The following is a 20,441-nucleotide window of genomic DNA, read 5'->3' on the forward strand; positions in this document are numbered from 1 at the left end:
ATTTGCCAATATGTTAGCAAGGCCAGAAACAAAATATATGAAAACCAATCATTTCAAGTAAACATTTTCAAATAGGAAAAACATTTGATTTTGTTAGGGATATTCATCTTCAACATCATTGCACTTTATTTATGTATATTGACTCAATTAGTAGTTCTTAAGTCCAAACACGTATTAATTATTGATTTCTATACGCATTTACTTACATATAAATTATATGGCAAACTGGTTTAGCGTTTGCATTAATTAATTTTTTATTATTATTATTTATTTATTTTTTGAATATTGTGAATTAAATTAACATTTATTACGTTTCGCGCATGTTTCTAAATTAAGATTATTTGTATCGAACATTTACAGATACATATTAGATAAATTAGCTTTCGTGCGGCATTTTTTCGCCTTTAAACTTACATTATATAAACAGACATAGAAATTATGCACACATAGCATATTTTATTTTTTTTTCAGGTATCTTAATTTGTTTAAATCTGAGCACGGTGAAGCAAAATCGCTTGAACAAAGCACAAATAACAATTTATTAATAATTCTTGATAAGCTTCTAACTGTTTTAACGGTTTCAAAACACACATTAAAATTTGTAGAAATTTTTGAATATTATTATATATAATTATAATATAATTATAAGCTTACTAAATATCATTTGCTCAACGATTTTTAGATTATTTTCTGTACAATTTGACATGTTAAGGTTTCAAGATACTATGATATTTATTCTTAGCCAAAAAAAACACATTTCTTTAATTATATAACCATAATCTTTGATAAGAAGACTGACAAATAAAGTACGCACTCGCTCTACGCAACCCTTAATACACGCAACACTCGAATTCTTAACATTATAGAAGAAAATTACCTCTGTAAAAATGTACCTCTGTAAAAAATGTACCTCTGTAAAAAATTACCTCAGCTAATACATTTTTAAGGGAATCTTATATTTTAGTTTGCTTTGATTACTTTCGTTTGGTTATTTTGATTATTTTCTCTAAAAAAAAAATTTTTTTTCCAAACATAAATTGAATAAAATGAAATTATTACTGTAAACATAGATTTATTCTAATTCCTTTAATATTATTACGAATAGAAGGCATTTCATGGCAATAATCCTCCCGATAATCATCGGTTGCGTTGAGCGAGGGCGTACTGTATATAATTTTTAATTTTTAAAACGAAACTATTTTTTCTACCCATACAAATTTGTTTTATATATACCATGTATATGCATTGTGCTTTGCTCCACTGTGCGCCTAGTAGACTTAAATGTGTGTGTGTGTGTGTGTGTGTGTGTGTAAGTGACATCATATTGTTAATATATTTGTTGTTACATTTGATTTGCTGTTGCTTCGTGTAATTCGCGTGACATTTGCAATTTATGTGCGCTGTACAACACTGTACAGACTTAACGGTAAGTCGCCTGAAACAAAAAATGGAGTAGACAAAAACATACATTAAAAATGGCATTTAGTTGAACACAAAAGGTCATAAAATCTGTTTAATCTATATATGTGGCTTTAATTGCTTAATTGTAGATCAAACGGAACGTTTAATCCGGCTAAGCGAAACGTGGGGTAAAGAGGGAGGGGGGGGGGGGGGGGGTTGGAATAGAGCGAATTGACGTCTGTTTATTCTTAAGCTTTACAAATTTGCTTTTTATTTTTAGAATATTCAATTATATTTACTGTTACTTTTACGCGTCAGCTCTGCGAAATCGCTGGAAGCAAAATGCAAAAAAAAAAAACAAAGACAAAGAAATAAAAATAAAAATTCAAATAAAAAACACGTCTGGAATTAAATTTTTTTTTGCCGCCGTTCTCTTTTGCGTTTTCTAAAATGCGCAATTGACGCTCGTCTATATGCGTATTTCCACTGAATTTATTTAAACATTTGCGCTATATACGATTTCTACTAATACATTTGCTTTAGCGAAAAATTCCAAATATATGAAACTTGTTGCCTTGAAATGTGCTAGATTTATTCGAAGGATCTTGATAAACTAAGAAAAAATGTTCTCCGGTGTGAAAAATCTTGTGCATAATTCTACAACATATGAGATATTGAAAAATTTGTTGGATAACATTGTATAAAATGTGTTTTGATACAAGAAAATAAAATAAAATTCTTTTTTTACTAGACGTGCTTAAATAAGTGTTGGAAAACAGAGTAAAAAATACTCGAGTTAAACAAATGTTGGAAAACAAAATAATAATATCATTAAGGGAAAACAAAAAACTTACTGTAACAATTAAAAATATTTTTCATTTTGAATATGTGTACAAAAGTCAACTTTTAAGTGATTAACATATGTTCTAGTTGTTATTTCCTTCCTTGCAGTAAATATTTATGTATATTATAAAAGTCGTCTGAAAACTTTCACTTTGAATACGCTTAAAGTTTCGAGATAAGATATGCTGAAATGAATCGAAAGCTGATACTCCCAATCCCAATTTATATCGATACTCAACACAGTCGAGCTGTCTGAAACTTTATTAGAACAGCGACTGATAGCGAAATGATATGTATGTGAGTAATCGAGCAAAACTGTCCCATAAGCATGCCAGTGCATAGTTAGGAGCTGTGGGCCTTATCGGGCGACCTCAGCCACATGACCGTGAGGCGGGCAAATGAATCGAATCTATAGCGAAACGCCTTAAATGGCAGTTCCACATAGGTGTGTGTTGGGCCCATTAAGAGCAGCTACCATATAGTCGAAGCGAACGCCTTTACAGATCGAAAATCAATCCGATTTCTATTCTACATCATATTTTGGGCAACTGACTCATGACACAAACTTCCGTTGCGAAAAAATAGAAAACAAAACAGAAAAACTAACGTCAGAAATGTGTTTTAGACCGTGTTTATATGGCCTGGTATATATGTATGTATGTGTGTATGTATACATATGTATATGAAGACCATAAAACAAACAAACAGGCGGCTCGTACGAGGCGGGGGGCAATATGTTAAATAAACAAACAAGGGGAAAAGCCAAAGAAACGCCAAAGAAACTGAAACAATTTTAATCGTTTTCCGTTTGACGCTAAAAATGAAATGGAACTTTTGCATGTACAGTGAACACTTTATATGAAGAACAAAATCATGGGCGCGTACGCGTATCTTTTAGTTGAGTGCATTTTTTGTATAAGATGAAAACAATAGTTAAAGAAGAATCAGAAGAAGAAGAACTCAATAAAAAAAAAAATTTCAATATATACTATAATATATTCAATATATCCATAAACTATAGAAAGTCTGTAACAAGACTTTAAGCATTATCTCTATTTTTTTTACCCGTTTAAGTTTTACGAGCGCTATTTCTAAAGTACCTGAAATATATACAATACTAAATTTAGAGAGTATTTTTCAACACTATAAAATTGAATATTGAAACTATTTTTAGTAAAAATTAATATATGTATTTATCTCTATTTTTTTACCCGTTTAAGTTTTACGAGCGCTATTTCTAAAGTATCTAAAAAATATCTAAAATATATTTCAAGAAAACCATATACAATACTAAATTTAGAGAGTATTTTTCAACACTATAAAATTCAATATTGAAACTAAAAAATGCCTTTATGTAAAGTTAAAAAAAAAATAAAAGAACTGAATTCATGGAGTATTTTCTCATAACATAAAAGGTTAGCCGAATTGAGGGTCTACTGTAATTGAATGGACGCCTAAGGATGCCGCACCCAAGACATTAGGCCCGACCTTATGGCCCAGCAAATGGCCAGCAACTCACCTTCTGTGCCTTTCGGTGGCGCATTCCATGTCCGGCCGCTCCTCAAAGCACGTAGTTGCGCTGCTTCTCGGTGGGCAGCGTGCGATTGGCAAAGGAGACAATGGCCGCCGCCGGCTGGGCGACAGATAGATCGCAGAATACGTGACACTGGTTATCCTTGGAGCTGTGCGATCTGCGCGCCACAAAGGCGAATATGGTCTTCTTGTCGGATTCGTTGGGATTGTTGCTCCACATGCGATTCTCCGGATCGATGGCACAGTGCGAGATCACATCGGCCGTATAGTGTTTCCGGAAGAACTTCTTGCGTGTGTTGTCCGTCAGTGTGATGCCCTGGCCGGTGACCTTGAAGTGCACCTCCGTCGGCGTCGGCAGCGGCTTCTGTGCGTACATCAGCCGTATGGCCTTGCGTATGGCCTCGTTCCCGGTTAGCGATTCCGTATCGCAGCTGTAGAGCCACAGCACATTGGTCGCCGCACCGTGGGTGAGCAGCTGCTGCTGTGCCGCCGTTGTGGACGCCAATCCGGGCACCACATCCGCCTCGGGTATGAGCAGCAGGCAGGGCAGGGCCAGCTTATTAATGGAATGCTCATAGATGAGGGCCGAGAGCGAGGTAAACGTGGGCTCATTGTCGCAGCCCTTCAAATGGACGCCACGCTGCGTGGGCTCAATGAGAAAATGACGCACCAGCTCATGGCTGCCCGCCGGCGGCTGAGCCACGCGCAAGACCAAACCGTACGCATTCGCATAGGTGGTGGAATCACGCACCAGAAAAGTGCCCGGCGGTGCATTCATCAACAGCGCAATTGCATCCTCCCGCGAGAGCATGGGCTTATACCAGAATTTGGCCGAGTTACGGGCAAATTTCACCAAATCTGCCGCCACCTCAAAGGTGGGCGATGGCGATGGCGCTGAATTGAGACGCTGCCGGGCAGATGCCATCGTCTGGTATATGGACTCGGTGGTGGGCGAGGCGCGCTGCAAGGTGCTGCTGCCGAACGGTGTGCGCGGCGTGACCGGAAAAGCGGGCGTCTCTGGCCGGCTAGTGGGACTGGGCGTTAACAGGTAATCCGCCTGCTGCTGCTGCTGCTGCTGCTGTCCATTGCTATTTGGAGCAGGTGCAGCCGTGTTGCGTTTTGTGCTGATGGCATAAATGGGCGACAAATCGCGACGGTTTCGCGTGTGCGTCTCCAGATGCAGCTGGTTCTGGCCATAAATGTGCGCCTGCTGCTCCATCTGTGGCTCCACTAGCTGTTTGTATGTCACTTCCATTGGAGGTCGTTCCAAGCTGTGGTAGTGGTTGTTGTTGCTGCTGCTGCTGCTGCTGTTGTTGTAGTTGTTGTTGTTGTTGTGGCTGCTTCGGTTAATTGTGTGATAATTGCGTTCCACAATTGTGGACTCCAAGCGCCGACTATTGCCGCTGATCGCACCATCCGGCACATCCATATCCTGCCGATACTCAATATTCCGTGTATTATATGGCGCTGGCGCTGGCGCTGGCAGCGAGCTGCGTTCGTTGATATCATCCAAATTTAAATTGAACTCAAAATCATAATTGTATTTACTGTGACTCAGCCCGTTGCTTTGGCGTCGCAGCGGCGGCGTGGGCGGGACACGTGCCGCAGCACGTTCCAACTCACGTTCCAATTCACGCTCCTTTTCACGTTCCCGATACTCGTTGTAGACTTTGTCGCGCCGCTCGCGCAGCTGCTGCTCGAAGTCGACGCGCGGCGGTGTCACACTCGCCGCTGACCCATAATGATAGGTATTCGATATGGTATTCGTATTCGTATTCGCATTCATTTTCGAGCCATTCGTATTGCCATTTGTATTTGTATTCGTATTCACACGGCTGCCGAGTGTTTTGCGCACCAGCAAAGGGCTCGTTAAACGTGGCTGCGGCTTTATCATATCACTCCCACTACTGCTATCGTTATTATTATTATTATTATTATTATGATTGTTATAATTATTGCTGCTGTTGCTGTTGCTGCTTAAGCCAAAATCAAAGTCGAGAAAACTATCGGCGCGCGTTGGCGTTGGCGTTTTGCGCAGCGGCGTCGCCGTTTTGGCATTGCCATAGCTAAAGGGCAATGAATTTTCGCGCGCGTGATAGGGTATCCCATTGCCGTTGCCATTAAAGTTTTTATGGTAATTATTGTTATTATTATTCGTGTGGCTATTATAGCTGTAGCTGGTGTGATACTTGTTATCCGTAGACACGGCAGCACTATCTTCGTACGGCGACCGCATAGTTTCGCGAATTCCGAACGACTGATTGAATATGGAGAGACCCCCTGGCCTAAAGCAGAGAGCGCCACTCGCACACATACAAACACACGCACGTATACACACACACACATGCATGCAGCAGCCACACAACAGCGGGCAACAAAAATGAAAAGTAAGCGTTGGCGTAAGCTCAAGCAGGCACGCTCTCTCTCGTGCTCTCTCTTCTTTTTGCTGGCCAACTATTAGATCCACTTGAGTTGTTGTTGCGCCTACGTGCAAGTGTACAGTGCTGCAAGGCCTATTTTAAATGTTTCATTGTCACTTGATGCGTGCTTTGAAAATGCATTAATGCATTTAAAATCACTTTTACTCTATATATTCTTTAAGATTTTTTGGTTTTTATTGTAAGCTTTGAGCCTTTCAAAAACTAATATAAGCTTTTGCATACATATACATATATGTGGATATTATTATTTGAAATATATTTAATCTTATTCATTTAAGTTACAGCTTACAAATTAAGTACGTACATATGTATGTAGCACTATTTTGCTTTATTCCTATGCATACATACATATGTATAAATTTTAAACATATCAACTGTACGTTAGCCCACTGTGCTCATAACGCACACATGCACAACCAATGTACGTTGGCTTCTCCAAGAGACACCGAGAGCAGCAAATTTAGCAAAGTGAGAGCAGCAGAAAATACAGTGCGAACTTTGCGACAGTAACGTGCGGTGATGTCATCCCCCCACAAATTTATACACACAAACACTTACATGCACACACTCACAGCCAGTTAATCGCAACAGGCGATCAACACAGATACTCATTCAATACTTATTCGATCGGCACTCACTCTCATCGCTGCTCTCACATTTAGAATGTAGCTGCTGCTCTCTTTACCTCTCTGTCTTTTGCTGTTGTGTGTGTGTGAACATTTTGTTGTAAATTGTAAACAAACATTTCGAACGTTTTTAGCATGAAAATACGTCTTGTTGAAGTCCCCTTTATACTTCGCACCCCTCGCTGCCTATCGGCAATTGAAACCATGCACGTTTTTTCGACGTTCTTCCACTTTGCATCAATGGAATGCCGCCTACGACGTTGACTGTGCTGCTTTTGGGCTCCAGCCAGCCATCTGTTCTGAAAGGGTTGCCTTTGTCTGAGTAAAAAAAATTAAACTGAGAGCAAACTTATCAGCGCTACTTTTTGATTGATTTTATCAATAAATTGCGGTCTATTTTCATTTCAACAGTAACTCAGTCTTATGTTGCTTTCCCAGTGAACTTTTGTGGCCGACACACATACACTCAGGCCCATATACAAATAGACACATACAGAGAGAGACAAAGCGGTGGCATCTTTTTGATTTCTCACATTTTTCTTGTAGAAAGTGGAGAAAATTGTAAGCGCACCTTTTGTGGGCACAACAACAAGCAGCTTAACCAATAACCAACTAACAACAATCAACAACAACAACAACTAACATTGGCAATTTTAGCGACAGCATTTTGTTGCTTGTGACGTCAGCAAATGCAAAAATTGCTTCGAAAAAATGCAAAGTGGCTGTTAACGTTAGCGTCGCTGCTAGCGCAGGCAGCCTGTATAGTAGCTGTGGGTGGTTTGAGGTCATAGTCAGTGTTACATGCCTACCACATACACACACACATGCGCACACATAACAACAATTGTTGTTACTTAAGTAAAGTTGCTCTCTTGCTCTCTTCGTGCCCACTCGTGAGCGCAACTCGTTTACCTTTTCGCGCAGCTTCGAACATCTGTTGTTATTGTAGTTGCCATTATTGTTGTTTTTGGCAATTTTGACAGACAGCAGAGCCATGTGGAATGTCACTGTGTGTGTGTTGGTTGTGGGGGGAAATGCCCAGCCAACCAATTCGCATATGTTAAGATATCTTCCAATTGCGCATACAAAGATCGTCTTAATTTTTTCTTGAACACCGAAATTGCATTTGATTGTTGTTAAATTTCTGCTGTGAATTGTTTGCATTCACAATGTTGCGGTCAATTAGATACAAAGCTGGAGGTCGGCGGCATCAGTTGACACGCATGTGCATGAGTGTGTGTGTGTTTGTGTGTGTGTTTGCGCATAAATATGGGGAATCCTTGAATTTGTGATCTCAAATGCGCATGAAAACGAGAAAAATAAATACTTGGTGAATGTATAATGTTACTGCTTTAAATGATTTAATATACTTAATTAATTAATATACTTAACTTAATTGCAACGATATTACTATAGAATTTAAGCAAACTTATAGTATAAGTATTTTAATCGTATAGTATAAAAATGCAGTAATTTTATTTATTTTATAACATTTTTTAAGAAATTGTTATTTAATCTAATTTTCAATTAATCAACCTGCGTAAATACATTTTTGTACATAACATACACACACAATAATAATAGTACATAAAAAAATGTTATTCTAGGGTATAACGAAGTGAAGCACATTTAGTGTAAGAAAAGACTAACCGAGGACAACATACACAGTCTACAGTCCACATAGTGCACAACTACCCATAGCGTTTAGCTTTTGTTAGGCAGTGAAGGTTGTTGCATTCGCTAAGGCGTGTAACATTTGTGGACTCCAAGTGGACGATGTGTCTGTGCTAAAATATTTTGAACATATTTTCAGTTGCGAAAATCTTAAGCTACCATTTAGGCCATTAAATGATCTGACAATGGTACTTTAGCCAACAAATATTTAAATGCATTGTTTACGTGAGACGTCCTTTTTATGAGACTCTTAGTCTTATCTCCTTGGACACCGCCCACAAACCTCCTCCCACCCTTGGGCTCACTCACATGAGAAATGTTGGGCATATTCAAGTGATTAATGCGCCCAATGTAGCCTAGAATCTCTAGAGGGACAGGGGTGTAGGAGGGGGGGGGGGGAAGGAGGGCTAACTCCTAACGTTGGGCGTAATTAAACTTGATTAATTGTTGAGTCTGCATAAAGGTAAAAATCGGCGTACGCATGATAACAAAACGGAAATGGAAATTAATTAATATGAAAACTCACACAACGAAAAATGCTTTTCGCTTCAACTATTCAACGAAGTTGAAATGCCCTAGGAAATATGTTTTCAGGATAAATAGGTGCATTTTAATCGACTTTTGATTGATACTCAAGACTTAAAGAGTATTTATTTATACTTATTTATATCACACATTTTGCCTGTACATTTTCACCAATTCTGTTTTGCAGCTGTTCCAATTAATAAGCCTGATGCCGGGCAGACCTTCAAATTGTTCGCATTTTTGTCCTTAACAATTCCATAATCAGCAAACAAATAAATAAAACAGCTGAAAAACTCTTTTTTTCGCTACTTTTTTGCAGCTTGTGCGCGTTTTACGCCGTTTCATTTTGCTGCTTGCCCACGAAAAGGCGTTTCATTTTGTCTTGGCACGCAACTTTGTATATAATTACATATATATGTATATACAAAAAAAATAAAAACGGAAAGAGCAGGCTAAGGACTTTTGTGCTGTAAATCAATTGATACTTTCTCAAGTTGAAAGATGCTTAACTCATGTACGATTATTTAACAGTTAACAGATTATCGAAAACAATTCATCAGCTCTATATAAATTCAAACAGCAGCGTTTTACTCAACACTGAAAGCAACATTAGCTACGATATTTGTCGTTATCAGAGAAAACACGACAATTGCTCATCTCGCATATACAAAAATTGTCCAACACTAAGCCGATAGTTGTATGCCTATCGCTATTAGCACACAAATGCACCGTTATTGATAGAGCTTTATAGCTATCGATAGTTAATCGTTTGGTTTTTAAAGGGAACACAATATTTAGAAAAGTATAATATTGGTGGGTAAAGTATAATATATGTTGGTTATAATAATTAATATAATTAATATTATTAAAAAAGGTCTGTAAAATTGTTTTAAAAAAAAGATAAAAACTCTAACTTTGCTTAATAATTTTAACGGTCCTATGCATATATATTTATAAATTATACAAGTTCATATATAAAATTGTTGTTGGCGAGCATTTTCTTTGACGTAGATCCAACTAAGCACCCAAACACAAGCGCTATATAAACTACAAAACAATTCAACGATTTATATAAGATTTAACATTTAAAATCTAAATAAAAAGTAATTTAAGCTCGTTATTAAAGCTTTAACAATTTGAGTATACATAAGTACAGCAGCCCTCTGATTGTGAACCATTGTTCCAGGCGCTTCCGGCAATTCGAACAAGAAATATGTCCACAGTTATTATCGATTATCGATTAGTACAGCAAACGTCCAAGGTTATCGATAACTTAGGAGCTCAAGCGACTGGCTGGCTTGCAGGACATTGGCCAGTGCTGTATAACGTGCTTGTTAATTGTAGTTTTTGAAAGCTGTCAAGCGTAATGAGAACGCATAAAATTTTATTTCAATTCCTGCAGCGCCCAGTGCTGTTCCTGCTAAGATACCTCTGGAGTCTTCCGTAAGTGCATATTCGTTTTTTTTTGTTTGTTTTGTTTTTTTTTTTTGATTTTGTATGCAGCTTGCGCTTAGCGAAAACCATGAGCAAGATGAGGATGAGCAACATTAAGGATGAGGTGTTCGCCGATTACCTGGCCACGGCCAGTAGTTCACCAGCTGAGGATCGGACGGTCGAAATCACGAATCTGTTGGTCAACTATTTGCCATTCGATATGCTGGAAAAGGAGCTGCACGACCTGTTCGCCAGTTTCGGGCATATTAAGCACGTTAAAATCATACGGGATGCCGCAACGGGCGCCAGCCATTGCTACGGATTTGTCGACTTTAGCGAGGCCGGCAATGCCAATTTGGCTCAGGTGTGTCTGAACGGGCGCCAGGTGCGCGGCAAGCGGCTGAAGGTGTCGCCGGCGCGTCCCTCCACGTTGGACATTAGGAATGCTAAAGTCTATGTAGCCAATTTGCCCATGGACTACAACGAGCAGAAGGTTAGGGCCACATTTGGACATTATGGCAATATCCTGGATTTGAATGTGCTCAAGGACAGATTCACGGGCCTGTCCCGCGGCATTGCCTTTGTGCGTTTCGAGCTGAAGTCATCCGCCGATATGGCCATATCGGTTATGAATGGCTATACGCTGGAGGGTGGCAGTTTTCCGCTGCAGGTCAGGTTGGCCAAGCGCCCCAAGGATTGGGAGGCACCGAAGCCGCACAGATCCGTGGACCGCGACCAAGAGCTGCCACCCAGACAGGCGGAGCGTGCAGCGAAAATTCTCACGAAACGTAACATGCCGGAACAGACCGCAGCTGGCATATCCATGGACTCGGATAAGCAGAAGTCGACGCAGTTCAAGCGTCCAATGGTCTTTGGGTTTGGACAGAAGGCGGCTTCTGCGGAGGCTTCCGCATCAAAGCCAACTCCCGGCGGCTACAATCTCCTGATGAATGTCAACTTTGGCAGGGGTCGCAGCGTCCTGGCAGTGCCAAGGGATGCCGCGCCAATGGATCCTGCATCTAAGCAACCACTGTGCCCAGCTCCCAGTAATGGCAAATCCTCAGATCCGACCCTCAAGTCGCAGTCGTCCCAGTATTCGTCAGATACCAAAATGGACAACTTATTCGATGCCATGAAGAGCATGAAGAATATCCCGACATCGCCGCACAAAATGCTCTATAAATTTCCATTCGGTCTCAAGCGCAACGATCCGCCGGAGCCTGCACCTAAACCACATGGCTTCTCCTTTAGCTGAAGATTCTTTTTTACCTTGAAGACAACAATTTGACATGAACTTTAATTTAGTTTAACTTATTCGCACTTTTATCAATTTATAAAATAATTAAACTTATTAAAAGAGACACTTGATTATTTTCTACAAAAGTTAATAAAATAAAAAAAAAATTTAATACACTTTTCTTAACACTCTTCCGGGAAATGAAAATATTATAATGTGAACAAAATTTATGCAAAGGATATTGAGAAAGAGTATTTAGCTTTGGAATGTCCACGATGGAATATTCTTACAGACATATGGCAGATATTCGATATACAATATGAATAATATGATATACAGAGGTAGAGCCAATTTAAAAATTATTTTAAATTAAAAATATATAAAAATAATATATTATTTACTTTAAATTTCTATTATTTATGTTAAAATAAATTGGAACATTTTTAATTGTGAAGAAAACAATTAGAAATTATAAAATTGTTTCAGTTGGTCTGTATATATGAACTTCTATTTTTAGTGATAGATAAGAAAACGAGGAAGTAAGGAATTCTTCGGCAAGCCGAATCTTTGATACCCTTGTAGACATTTGCTTTAAGCTTTTGCAGATATGTGAGAAAAAGCTCGTAAATACTGAGTTTGATGATAAAAGCTTGGAAAACGAACTATTTTGCCATAAAATAAATCTAATTTTTGATCGTTTCTTCCTATATAAAAAAGAGTATATATAGTGGTGTGAGCTTGATAAGATGTGGCTTATATATAAGCAGCATAGTTTAACTAGTAATTACCGCAGTTGGTCAAGTTTTCCATGCAAGAACCTAATGTTCGACCGATCGTTCCTATGGCAGCTATATGATATAGTTGATTAATTTGTCCGGTTTCGGATTATGACGTTAGCTTGAGGAATGAAAGACTTGTTCACATAGAAACTCGAACTAGAACATAAATACTTTACGGAGTCGAAGATGTCTCCTTCTATGCGTCACACATTTCACGACATGATTATAATACCTTTCATTGGAATATACAAATAGTAGAGCTAAAATAGCTCAACCTATGTTGATATAGTCGCAAAAACAGGGTTGAAGAAAATGCCATCGGGCTGTTTCTAATGTCTGAATAATATTTTAGATCTTGTGTCTATATAGCAACTAACAAGCCAGCCAATTGGCCGACTCAGTTTCATGTGAATTTATGCAGTTGCACTTAAGTTATTTATTTATTTCATATCTTAGGTCAACACTCTTCTGCGAACTTCCTTTGCAAATAAGCCACGCCCGGCTGGCAGCCAAAAACAAACCTTAAAAAAAGAATTAACAGCTTTATCAGGCACATAAGAAATACTCCTGAATAAAAATAAAGAGCTCAGAGCCCGGAGGCAGCGTCTGTTTCGGATGCGCAAATATATATATATACGATATAAATAATGAAAACAAAGGGCGCATAAATATCTGCAGATCGCTGCAAAGCAAAAAGAATAAATAAAAAGAATAAAAGAAGAAGAAAGAAACGCATGCACGAATGTAGGTGGGAAACAAGTGAATTGAAAATTATTCGCAATTCGTTTGCTTTTCTCATTATAATTGAGGCGCGGGTCTCGCAGAGTTCAATTCTTACTTTTGGGCTCGCAACATGTTCCCCCAACCAGAGCATATTGCCAATGGGCAGGCAGATTTAACTTACAGATTTCTTTCTGGTGGCTCCTCCCGCCTCTTGCGAGGGCCTCTTTTCGCCTGGCAATTGTATGATGATAACTGAGGTTATATTCGTTTCTTGGCAAGCTTTGTAACATTCAATAGAACACTTCAGCTGCTTATTATCAATTATCCTGTATATAATAATGAAATGTATCAGATTTAAGAGATTTATGTAGATATTTACCTAAAAGTTAATTTAATAATTAATAATTAATATCTTTTAACTTCGATTGTATATATGTATGTATGAATGAAATACATTTAAGAGTTTTGTGCTGAATGCTGACTTTTCAATTTCTAATATTGGTTTAAAAATATTTAAAAATTTTACACAATGCATAGTTTATTAGATTGTTGACACAACTTGGTAGTCTACGTAATAGAAGCTGCATGTTTCACCATGAGAATTGCATAGTAGGGCGATATAAATACACAATGCATAGTATATTAGATTGTTAACACAACTTGGTAGTGTACGTAATATAAGCTGCATGTTTCACAATGAGAATCGCATAGTAGGGCGATATTAATACAATTTTTTGAGTTTGCTGCGAAGAGGTATAAGAAGTTAGGATAAAAGAGATACATACGTCCCGGCACGCACATATATACATTGAAACCTAATTTAAATCGTCCCCTTCTAATTTTAACACCTATTTGCACTGATCAGAGGGGGTTACCGTTATCGGGGACAATCGAAATTCTTGTTGTAATCGATTTTATAATTATGTTATAATATATATCAATATAATTATGTTATAATATATTCAAATTGCAAGCGAGTGTTGCTATTTAAAAAAGTTTGGCTGATAATACAAGCAATACAAGTAAGAGTATTCAAATTTCGGACTGCTATTGAATGGCATTTTTAAATGAACTTGTGTGTTGCTTATTCATATATGTGACATATCTTTTCTGATATCTGTTACATAATTATTTGCATTGCATTGCGGCAGGTGATTCCAATTACCTTTAGTTCGGCATCGTTTCTTCCGGCATTGTTGGGTAACTTTCGGTCGAAAAACACAAAAAAGGATTTGGTTTTGTTACGAAACAAGCTGGTTTATTTTTACAATTTTGCGACTTATATATTTTTGCTGTTGCATAAAAAGGGGTAGACATAGAAGAGACAAAAGCAAATCAGAGGGAATGGAAAAATTTAATTTCATTTTCATTTTGCGCAAGAAAATGCAAATCAAATTTTCACTTCTTTGTTGACGTGCTTTCATTTTCTTGAAAGAGTTGCTTCTGATAGTTGGTGGGAGGCTCTATAGGACTGTCTGTGCAGCCCAATGTTAAGCAGATTATGCAAACCTTTTTTCCCTACATTTATTTCTTTTTGTGCAAGTTTTGTGGATATTTCGTTTTACTTTATTTCTTTCCATTGTCGTATTGACATTCGTGGCATATTGTTTTCAACAACATCATTATCAGCTTAATGGAGAGACGTAATCAATTCACAATATTCAAAGTATGGGACAGGCATGATTCGAGCTGTTGGGCTGCCATGGGCCTCTCTTTGCGCTTCTCAAAGTGCACTCGTTTGAACATTTTCATCTACTATATAAGCACATCAATTTTATGTGTTCGCTCATTTGTCTTGCTTTGTACGTAGAGCATTGAGAAAACACAGACCAATCGCTGATGGGGCATGTCAACCAAAGGACACAGTCCACACAGGCTGCACGTCAGGATAATTAAGAAATTTTTCAGTGCCCATTTGCAGAAACCAAATGGTATTGTGCTGGGCTTTTCAGGGGAAATGGGCAGCTACGTTTCTTTGGTGGTGAGAATTTCGTAATCGAAATAAATGAAAATTGATTGAATTCCATTAGTTGGCCGAGGCAGACGTACAGGCAGCCGCCTGCAACTCAAATTAGGCGAAAACTAATGAGCCATGAGCATTACGACAGACATTGGGTACACTTCGTGCGTGAGGAAAACTTGCGGTCAACTATCCATTTGCCTGCTAGAATTATGGACCCCCTTTAGAAAACCGTCAGACATCATGCGCTTCATTAGATATGTTTAGTGTGCGCGGGCGAAATAAAAGTGCAGGAATATAGTCCTGAAATGATGTGACAATAAGCAGTAGAAAATTCAGCTATAGCTGAGTTCCAATCGAATTTCACTCAGTTTCGAATGTGTTGGGGTAAATGGGAAGAATGTGTGATCTGTTTGAGAACTGTTGGTTTAATTTCTCTCATATTATTTATTGTGAGAATCTTAAAGCCATTTCCTTGTCAAATACAGCCTAGAAATCCTTGGTATTGCCCTCCTACATAAGTTAATTGTCAGTGACATACTTTCTTCTTTTCATTGGGTCGTCTTTAATGCTCTGCTCCCTCCAGACCTACCAGGTATAATCGCCCCTTACTCCTATGCCTTAATTACAATAGCCTATACAACACTGAACTTTCTCCCCCCATAGTAAAGTCCTTGCTTTCAGGATAACTTCCGGAACTCACTGAAGGAGGATAGCTTCCGGAACTCACTCAAGAAGGAAGGGCTATCTTCGGCACGCCTAAGATTTAATACCCTTGCAGACCAAACCTTTTCATACTTCTCGTAATGCACAGGGAATATAGTTAATGCCGAGTATGGATAAGATATCTTGAAAAACAAAAAGTTTTTCATACAAGAGCCTAATTTTCCACCGATCGTTGCTATGGCAGCTATATGATATAGTGGGCCGATATTGAAAGGATTTTGCATATATATGAGGAGCATAGTAAAACTAATAAATGCCGAGTTTGGTCAAGATATCTTGGTAAACAAAAAAGTTTTTCATACAAGAACCTACTTCGACCGATCGTTCCTATGTCAGCTATATGTTATAGTGGTCCGATCCTGCCGGCTCCCAAATATCTACTTGACTTTGGTCAAGATATCTTGCTAAGCATTAAGTTATCCATAACCCTTTCAAGACAAAGTTATAATGCCCTCTACAAGGATATACAAAAAGGAGGGACAGATAATACTTCTATCTTGTTAGGTGGCAACACTCGGCAGGTCTCTAGCAGCAACTTGCCCAGGTGGCAACTCTGGCAGCTCTGGCTACTTTTTCACACGTTTCTGCCAACTGCATGGATTAGCCTGAGAAAGGGCTTTGAGGGGAGAGCTTTGCGGGCAGGAGAAACGCGCTCAAGTTGGAGTCGGAGCAGCAGCGCGTCGTGACAAGATTGTCAGTAAAATCAGTGCAACGCATGCGTGCAACATTCATCATCGTCAGTGGCAACATACGCCAACAGATTGTTGCAACATATTTTATGTGACTACTCTCCCCCCTTCCCCCCGGCCGCTCTAACGCTTACGCTTGAAGATTTTTTCAATTTTTAGCGAAAATTACATCATCATTTATGTTGAATGAGAGTTTTTTTTTATATGTATATATCCTGGCTTCTGAATTATTAAAAAATTTCTTTGTCAACAAATCACTTGGTTCGGGCAACGTTAGGTTAGCTTGACTAAATAAGGTGCGCCCCCCCACCCTTCCCCCCTTTCCCCCCTGTGAGCACACCACCCGCCCGAAAAATACACACACAATTTACATTAGCTCCCCCCGAGTATATTTACAGTATGTGTGTGTGTTGGGAAATTTAAAAACGTCGCAAACAAATTTGTTAACGTTGAGGGTTGTTACACTTTAGAGGGTTGCCAACCCCCAACCTGCCCCCCTTATCCCGCTCAGCCAACATCGGGCCTGATGATGTATGACTGCCAAGGTACAAAATCGTTTTCAAACATAATTTTGTTTGTCTGACACCTATGCGAAGTCGCATAAATCTTCAGCTTAAAGCTGTGCGCGGCTTTAAGCCATAGCTACAAAAATGTTTAATACCCTGTAAAATGGATGAAATGGGCTTAATGAAGTCGATTTAATATATATATTTTGATAATATACAGTGGATAGCAGATAACTTCGTTCATATTCAAGAAACCCTTGTTTTATTTCTAGCTTATCTTTGAGATTTGAAAAGCTGGAAACAACATATTCGCTGCAAAATTCCTTTTTACATTTTTGAAAAACGATAAATATCTATGTGGAAGCCCTTTTTTTCGAGCATATCTAAGTTCAAAAGCTGGGTGAACATATTTTCCGGTTAAGTTTCCTGTATGAAATTATATATTTTATAATCGATAAATATCGATTTTTCTAGCAATTTCCTAAGATTGTATAAGCTAGTGATTACCTATTTGCTGGCAAATTCTCGATTATGCTATTAAAATTGTTAAAAGTCGATAAATATCGATATTAAATCGCTTTTGGATAAATATCGATTATCAACCGCCTCTTTATTTATTTAATAGAAAGGCCTTTTGTTCCACATCTTCAAATGATTTTAAAATAATCAAAAAAGTTATTATTCACATTAGTTTCCATAGGGGTGGAGCCGAGTCTGGGCACAGGGTATCTCCTAGTAGGGCTAGATAAGATCGGAGCACTCTTGTATACGTTTTTGTTGTTGGATGCCCTGCGGCAGTCGTTGACAAATTCAATAATTTTTTCCATTACTTGGGACATTTTTGTGGGCTTGTTTTTGTCTGACGAGCGAAATTGATTGACGTTGAAAGAAAAGGCGTCAATCTGTGTGTGTGTGTGTGTGTGTGTGGGTGTGAATGTATGTGTGTGGCTAAATTTAATTTCACCCACACAACAGCAGGCACAGGCGCAAGAAATCGACACCTGCCGACAGACGCCGGAAAATAATCAAAATAAAATATGGATTTTTCTTTCACTTTGTTCGCATTGCCCTGAACTTGCCTCCAGGCGAAGGAAAATATGTAGAGCCCCATTAAGTGGAGTCTACCAAAGCGCAATTTGTCTTGCCTGATGTGTGTGTGTGAGTGAGTGTGTGTGAGTGTGTGCGTGCGTGTGTGTCTGATAGGCCGTAGTTTTAAGCTCCTCAGCAAACAAGCGGAAGTTGCCCGTTGGGCGCAGTCGGAAAGGAAAGGAAAGGAAAGGAAAGGGAAGAAAAGGGAAGGGGGACTCGCTAATACTTGAAAATTTGTGTTAAGGCTTTGCAGTTAGCATTTGGGAGCAGATAATGCAGCAAAGCTGCTTTTCGGCATCACAATGGGGCGCCCATTGCCACGCCCAGGTGTGTTTGCCATAAGAGCCCAAATGCTAGTTAGATTCCCACACAAAGGGTTGCCGCAAAGCCACCAAGCCCCAAACGTTGCCATTGTAAAGTTATTGTACATAATCCTTTCGCATTTTGATGGAGCTCGGTTCCTTGAAGTGCGTATTTGTGGAGCATATATGTATGATAAAAGGCAAATAGTCGATTTCGAACTGTGTCTAAGACTATTAGATATATATATAAATAGCTATTAAATTTGACTAGAAAATAATATTGAATTTCTTTCTTGCTTTTATAGGCTACGTTCCAAATGAAATCTTTGTTTACCAACTTAATTTTTTGGACTGCTCCTGTTTATTTTTGTACCGTATTCTTAAACGTACCGCTTGCTAAATTACTCTCTCTCGCTATTACTCTCTTGAAATCATTTGATTTTTGATTTCGTTTTTGTGTCGCGTTCTCAAACGTTTTACTGCCTGCTTACTGGCACGTTAGTCTGGCATATTAACTGTTTGTTTTTTCAATTCTTCTTTGTTTCGCATTCTTAAACGTTCGTTTCTTCTTTGTCTATCTATTACAGTTACAGTTCACTTCCTTGTTACAACTGCTTAAACGTTTTACTGGCTGCATTTTTAATTTGTTTTTGAACTATACCAATTAATGTTATAAATTACCACACCTGAATTTCTCTGATTTTCTACTTAGCTTCTACTTATCTAAAATAATGCAAGCAATAAATTCAGTCCAAATATCCTTGCGTTCGTAACATAGCGGAAACAAACTCGAGAAGTTACAGACAAAGATATATGTACAAGTATTTGCACTGTTAAAGAAACCGCAAATAATTGCAATTGCGATTGGCGTTGCAGAAAAGTAACAGGCAAACATTCCCAGCCCGAAATAATTTTCGCAAATGGAATGCAAAGCTGTAAAACTGCAGACACTACGGCCGTTTCCCATTTCAATAATGCTGCTCGCACACACACGAACGTGCCCCAAACTATTCGAAAACAGTTTCGGAGCGATGCAGGAGAAATTGGGGGGGGAAGAGTCAGAAAAAATTGTATTATTGAAGTGCAATAAATTGGAGTTGAGCGCCAAACAAGACAAAACAAAGCAAGTAATAATGTTCTACATGTATGTCTAGAGCAATCGAATGGCCGATACCCTGTATTCAATTCAATTCAAATTAAGTTTTATCAAATTATTATTAAATTTAATGACAGCTTGACGGAGGCGTAAGTCGGAATGTGAACAGTTTTAGATAAATGTAAAGTGCTGCAAAACTATCGAATATACACGATAGTGCTGTAAATACAGACGATAGTGCTGTAAGCTACTATCGAGTTTTGTATGTTATCGCTGCTTGTGACTATCGTCTGTAGCAAGTATCGATAGCAGCAGCATTGGTCGTTTTACAGCACTTATCACAAAGCGATATTCAACTTTGTCTTCGCTTATTTGTATAGACTCTAAGATCAGATAAAAAGCTGTTATATAATATCTGTTATATAATATGAAATATAAGAAAGTATAAAAAAGATAAGTTATACAAGCTAGTTGTGCCCGTTTTCCAATTTTTATGGTGTGTACAGGGTATAGCCAAAATCAAATCGATACCAAAATGGGCAAAAGTTTTAATTACCCATAAAGATGTTCCTACACGAAACTAACGAAACAACAGCAACAACTACAACAACAACAACGAGAAGCAAGTGCTAACGAAATGTTTTTGTGAAATTGTTGTGGGTAAAGACTTTTTCCGGTTTCGGTCGAGGCGTCCGGATTGTAATCAGGCTCAGTGAAGCAGCAGCCGCAAGCAGCACAAGTATGAGTTTTGGCTCATAAAGAGCATAAAGCATAAAATTGGCTAATACTTATTGGTTGCGTACCCTTCGTATCCCGCTGTAAACAAGTGGCCCGTCTATTGTATGGCAAATTATTAT

At 38.5% G+C, this 20,441-nt stretch overlaps 2 protein-coding genes across 2 annotated transcripts; one reads left to right on the top strand and one right to left on the bottom strand.

The window, feature by feature from the left end:
• Nucleotides 1-1,389: 1,389 nt before the first annotated feature.
• On the bottom strand, nucleotides 1,390-6,042 carry by (blistery). The gene is made up of 2 exons (XM_064695192.1): nucleotides 3,764-6,042; nucleotides 1,390-1,435 (listed from the first exon to the last, which is right to left on the bottom strand). The coding sequence occupies exon 1, from the start codon at nucleotides 6,011-6,013 to the stop codon at nucleotides 3,806-3,808; it is 2,208 nt and encodes a 735-aa protein (XP_064551262.1). The 5' UTR covers nucleotides 6,014-6,042; the 3' UTR covers nucleotides 1,390-1,435; nucleotides 3,764-3,805.
• Nucleotides 6,043-10,365: 4,323 nt separating this feature from the next.
• On the top strand, nucleotides 10,366-11,732 carry maca. Its single transcript, XM_064689086.1, has 2 exons — nucleotides 10,366-10,486; nucleotides 10,547-11,732. The coding sequence occupies exons 1-2, from the start codon at nucleotides 10,410-10,412 to the stop codon at nucleotides 11,730-11,732; spliced, it is 1,263 nt and encodes a 420-aa protein (XP_064545156.1). The 5' UTR covers nucleotides 10,366-10,409.
• The last annotated feature ends 8,709 nt before the right edge of the window (nucleotides 11,733-20,441 follow it).

The sequence above is a fragment of the Drosophila montana genome, unplaced genomic scaffold (genome assembly GCF_035044405.1).
Source record: "Drosophila montana isolate Dmon_TW-CO22-7 unplaced genomic scaffold, ASM3504440v1 contig_1505_1, whole genome shotgun sequence".
In the NCBI taxonomy this organism is placed as follows: Eukaryota; Metazoa; Arthropoda; class Insecta; order Diptera; family Drosophilidae; genus Drosophila; species Drosophila montana.

What these genes read in the sequence shown, in the direction of transcription:
- by (XM_064695192.1), bottom strand. Translation starts at nt 6,013, where the DNA reads ATGCGGTCGCCGTACGAAGATAGTGCTGCCGTGTCTACGGATAACAAG.
- maca (XM_064689086.1), top strand. Translation starts at nt 10,410, where the DNA reads ATGAGAACGCATAAAATTTTATTTCAATTCCTGCAGCGCCCAGTGCTG. An exon ending in AGATACCTCTGGAGTCTTCC is followed by an intron (nt 10,487 to 10,546) that starts GTAAGTGCATAT and finishes TTTTGTATGCAG; the next exon opens with CTTGCGCTTAGCGAAAACCA.